General features: G+C 33.1%; 1 protein-coding gene across 1 annotated transcript; it reads right to left on the bottom strand.

Annotated features, from left to right (window-relative positions):
- Positions 1 to 1,414: 1,414 nt before the first annotated feature.
- Positions 1,415 to 3,780, bottom strand: LOC105178716 (aspartyl protease family protein 2-like). Its single transcript, XM_011102246.3, has one exon. It carries the CDS (start codon positions 3,338 to 3,340, stop codon positions 1,682 to 1,684), a length of 1,659 nt encoding a protein of 552 aa, XP_011100548.1. The 5' UTR covers positions 3,341 to 3,780; the 3' UTR covers positions 1,415 to 1,681.
- Positions 3,781 to 5,808: the final 2,028 nt, after the last annotated feature.

Genomic DNA, 5,808 nt, shown 5'->3' with positions numbered 1-5,808 from the left:
ATGTAATTGCATGGAACTAATTTTCTAAAAGAACTTGATTGCGTGGTTACTTTAACATGAGTTGGGAAGTTGAAGGGATATTTTGTACTAAAATAATTTGTGTAATGGTATTAAAATGACCATTTTAAATCTACTTGCTCTTGTGGCACGTCGTTCCTACGCACATATAATAAATAAGGGATTAAATGCAATTTACCCCTGTGATATGCGAAACGAGCAAAAAATTCCATGTGAAAAAAGAATTAGCAAATTATCCCCTGTGTTTCAAAAAATAAAGCAAATTACCCCCTATTAGTGGTTTAGATAGGAGGGTAATTTGCTTCTTTTTCCAAAATACAGGGGGCAATTTGCTATTTTATTTTTCACATGGAATTTTTTGCTCATTTCTCATATCACAAGCAGATAAATTGTATTATTCCCTAATAAATAATCTTTCACGATTTAAAATATATTATAAAATAAGAGTAAAACATATAAATCTGTACATTACATTAATAAAAAGAAGGAAAGAAAGAAATAATAATTTATCGATTAATGTAAATTTTGAAAAGTTGATCAAAGTAGTTATTTTATCTGAAGGCATTTTTTACTTCATAAAAAATTGGTGCGGAGATATCATTAACCACTAGGGGTTTTTTTTTTTTATATTAATATAGATAAAGTCTCTTCTCTTTAGATAGTACTAATCCTTATGGCACGTCGTCCCTGCATGTATATAATAAACTACTATCATGACACGCTATTCCTACATGCATATAATAAATAATCTTTTATTGTTAAAACATATGATAAATAAAGTAAAATATATAAATCAATAAATCATTCTTAAAAAAATAAATAAATAAACCAACTTATTATCGACACGACGAACTAGTACGGCGATGTTAAAATGGCATTAAGTTACCTTTGTATAAAAAAAAAGTAATTATAATTGATCTTTAAGATTATCTAATTAAGATCTAATATTTAAAAATTGATGCCATGGTGTCAATGGTCATTTGAGTGTAAATGACATTTTTTTTTATTTTTATATTAGTATAGATAAATAAATTTATGCACATCAAAATGACCATTTTCCAACCCCAACCAAAAAAGAAAAAAGAATTATTTGATATTATACAACATTTTTTTACACTAGATTACATATACATCCTCACAAAATAGTTAAATTACATAAAAATTGCTGATTTTGATTGAATAATTACACAAACACCCGTTGTTAATTACAGTTACACCTCCTATCAGTAATGTTTTTCATGGGACAGACATTTGTGTCAGGTGCTACTTTCATTATACAAACACATCACATAGTTTATGTAATTTTTACTACAACTAAGAAGGTTTTATTATAGTCATCCCAAGACTACTAACTCGGACAACATGCTACAACAAGTATCAAAGAATCCAAACAATGTTATCAGTCATCCCAACATGAATTCCAGTGAACATTTCCAGGCTTGAATCCAAGCATCACAAGAACCAGCAAAACTGTGCAACCAGCACCACAACATTGAAGATCTTGAAATGTGTTAATCAATATACGAATCGCCTAAGCCTAACAACAGGAAATTTTTGTGTATAACGGTGTTTTTTACCTCGAGTAAATAAAATCGTGCGACCCTCCAACCCGGCGTGTTTACAGTTTTCCGCCAACTTCCCAGACTATACACTACTAAGAAAGCTACATATCAGCACATTTCGTCGGTGCAAAGCCGAGCCTTGACTGTTTTGTGTCATACAAGATGTGGAAATTCTGCTGTTGGTAGTTCCCAATGATCGACAGAGCCGAACGAGGGGTTCCCAAGATCGCCAAGCAGACAATGTCGTCGGGATCAAGCCTGATGAAGTAGTTCTCGACTGGGAAATTCCATATTGCCCCATCAGCAAAGACTAGCCCGAAAGAGGGCAGCTCCGGTTTGTCGACACTGGACACGTTGTAACAAGGATCCAGTATTGGGAAATCTTCCACAATCGGATAGCCCTTCACTTTCTTCACAAAAGCCTCTTTAATGATCTTATAAGCCGGATCAGCAAAATAACTCAGTGTCGTCCCGGAGTCGATTATCGTCCCACCAGCACCTTCAGATGACAAACTCCAAGTCTCCTCTGGAATGTTCAGCACCTCTCCTCCAACGACAACCGACTTTATATGGACATAATAGAATGTGTCGACTGGGTTGTCTTTCCCACCGACCAACGTAGTGAAGTTCAACTCGGGGTGGCTTAATAGCCCTTTGTCCTCACCAAAAATCAGCTTGCTGCTAACACTAGTGTTGCTGTTTCTATCCACAAGACAATACGAAAATGAGTGACCGTATAGAGATTGGAGCTGAGACGAGAACGACAAAGGCCCCCTCCCAAGGCCTAACAATCCGGCCGCACCATGAAACAGCCCTCTATTCCAATGACCACATCCAAACATCACATTCTCCACTTTCCTAAACTCTTGTTTCCCACTCAGGGCCGTGAGATTCACGGTGAACGTCTCCACCGCAAAGTCCCCGGTCGTGTTTGAGCTATCTCCATACCAATAGTAATAAGGGCAGCTCTGATTCTCACCCTTGCAGGGCTGTGGGGGATCAGGGGAAGAAACAAGGTGACAACGGGGATCGTTACAGCTTATATTCCTAAACGAACTCGACTCCTTAGGATCATAATAAGGCCCATTTTGTTCGAAACAATCATAACAAGGAACACATTGAATCCAGTTAAGATCACTACCGGTATCAAGAATCAAAGAGAAATGTTTAGGAGGTGTACCAATAAACACATCCATGAAATACTCCCCCGAGCCAAGACTCACACCAGACTCCAGCGTCGCCACAAGCTGCCCGGAAAACCCACCGCCATAAGATTCCAGCGAGGAAGCAGGCGAAACAACCGGGCTGTAAGACTGCTGATCACCATCTTTCTTGAGCCTGGAAATGGTGTTCTGGTTCTTTTTCTCAACTATCCTAGTATGAAGAGTCTGAATTCTTGTCAAATCCTTTGCAGTGGACTCCACAACACAATCCGCCGGCTTAAAATCTTTGCCTGGCGATCTTTGCTTCAAATTGAGCACAACAGTCGGCTTCATTTCAAAGTCTTCACCTCGGCCATCATTGGCTTCCTCTTGAGGCACAACTGTATGTGTTCTGATCTTAGTACCCGAATTAGAAAAGCTGCAACCTGAATCCACGGAAGAAGAAGATACAGCATTGAAGCTGGGCATTTCCATGGCTGTAAAGATGGAGGCATTGGAATTCAGACTGCTGACAGTTTGAACTCCACCTCCACTTGCTAACATGCCGCAGTACAACAAGTAAAAGATTCCCACAACAAGAAAAGACTTTGACATCATGAAAAAATAAAAGCCCTCTAGCTGGGAAACACAAACAAAAATAACAAGAACACAACTTCAAAATTGAACAGATGAAGACCAATCCACGAACCCAAGAATCAGTTCAACTCAAAATCCAAGATTCAATACTTTTTCCATCTGGGCTCAAAGAATGCGACCCATTTCAGCCAGTTTGAGTTTCAGAATCAAGATTCAATTTTTCTTTGTTTTCTTTTGATCTGGGCTGAAAGAGTTCTCTGCTCACTTCTTTCTTGGGGGGAAAAACAGACAAATATAGAGTGAGAGAAATGCAAGAAGAGGAAGGAGATGGAAAGAGGGGAAAAAATGGGAAGGTTTGGAGAAATGGGGTGTAATCGTCAGTGATGAAGAAAGAAATAAATTGGTTTGAATGGGGAAGGATGTTTGAAGAAAGACTTTGAATGTTGCAACCTTTTCAGCTGCACCAATGCAACCTTTGACGCGGTTTCACATAAGAATGCTGTAAGATTTTCTATTAGTTTATTTAAATGGTGAAAGAGAGTGTGGGAATTTTGAGAGGAATTGACCAAACCCAAGAAGAATTGGAAATAGCAATTTCTCTTGTTATTTGCTAAAAGGAAAATGATTAGGGTTAATAATATTTTGTGATTCGAATTATGATCGTCTTTTTGTCTTTAATTTATCATCTCAACTTTATAAAATTTTGCATTTTATTATTTATAACTGTTTTTCTACCAAAACTTTTATCGAAAAACATCACATATAGTGCACATGTGATATTTAAATATTATGTAATGTGATATTTTCATATATGCACAGAATGACATGTTTTTTCGACAAAAAATACGGTCATATATGACAAAGTGTAATACAAAGTTGATATAAAAAAAAAATTATACCAAAATATAAGTGCGAGTATAATTGAAACGACAAAATATAATTTTTCCAAAAAAAATTATTTCATTTTTACGAAGCTCTGTTGCATCTTTTATCACACTTTTATATCATATTGATATTAAACACATAAATGTATTGCCTACGCCACCATTCTTAATGTGAAAAACGACACATTTCAATAACTCATTTATACGACACCAATTTATTAGATAAAAGAGTATGATAGAAAGTCAACATTGCTCTTTTACATTGATACTCACACATACAAGATTTAAATATAAATCAAACTATTTCATACTTAATTCAAGTTTTTTAAATTTATTGTTAAATCTTTTATTTTACGACATATGTATTTCATTATATCCTTCAATATATTTAAAGGGTGAATAGCAATTTACCCTACTGTGATATTGAAAATGAGCACATTACCCGTTATGAAAAAAATATAGCAATTTACCCCCTATACTTTTCAAAATGAAGCAATGTACCTCCTTATACAGGGAGGTAAATTGTTGTATTTTAAAAAGTACAAGAAGGTAAATCGCTATTTATTTTTTCATAAGGGGGTAATTTGCTCATTTGCGATTTCACAAGAGAATTGCTTACATTTTTTCCTATATTTAAGTATTGAATACATCAATTCTGTACAAAGAATAATAAGTTATTATAAAAATAGGCACATACCCTTATTCGTGAAACTTGAACGCACTTTTGATGTTAAGACCTCGACCCTCCCACTTGATAATTTTTTTTAAGTAAATAATTAAGAATAAATTTACGTTTGAATTTTTTTTTTTTTTTGATAAATTTTGAGGTTTGATTTGGTAAATTAAATAAAAAATTGATGAACTACTCTAACTCGAGGACTTAATAAATAATAATATCCATAGTCTAAATATTAATTTAAATTTAATAAAATCACTCCAAATTTGAATAATTCTTTTTTATGAAATAGGAATCAATCTATTTAGTATTTACCCCTCTAATTGCATTGTAAGATAATATTAAATATTAATTTGGTTTGTTCTTCAAATACTTTGTATTAGTTGAACTTTGAACAAATTGAATAATGATTAGTTGAATTGAAATTTTTTAGTTGTTATGTTGAAAATAATAAAAAAGAAGAGAAAAAGAATTTTGATTTGTTTTTCAACATTCAAATTTAATCGTTGAATTTTTCAAATTTTATATGTGAAAATAAGAATATGTGTTTGATTTATTTAAGCATGTGATCTTACTATCTCATAGAACTTCTTAAATGCATATATAAGTTGATATTTTTATTTTTTTGAAAATATTTTGTGGAAAATCTCTTAGAAATTGCAGAACGTCAAATATAATTTGGTAAGTGAAATTACAAGTTTTTGGGGGAAAAAGAAGCAATCTTTTCGTTTAAAATTAATTATATATATATATATATTAAAATATGTATCTTATAATGAAGAGATATTCAAATAGTTATGATAAAAAATATATTCTAAATTCAATTTGCCTATTTATTTTTATTTCTTTCGACTATATACATACTATCTTTAATTAGCCCGTTAAATTATATTAATAAAATTATAAATATTATTTCAGTAAAATAATTT

The sequence above is a fragment of the Sesamum indicum genome, linkage group LG12 (genome assembly GCF_026168435.1).
Source record: "Sesamum indicum cultivar Baizhima isolate 11 linkage group LG12, ASM2616843v1, whole genome shotgun sequence".
Classification (NCBI taxonomy): Eukaryota; Viridiplantae; Streptophyta; class Magnoliopsida; order Lamiales; family Pedaliaceae; genus Sesamum; species Sesamum indicum.
The sequence above is the reverse complement of the archived record's forward strand: the minus strand, read 5'-3'. Positions and strand labels throughout refer to the sequence as shown.

Bases quoted from the DNA above. Each gene is read 5' to 3' on its own strand.
- LOC105178716 (XM_011102246.3), bottom strand. From the start codon at position 3,340: ATGATGTCAAAGTCTTTTCTTGTTGTGGGAATCTTTTACTTGTTGTAC.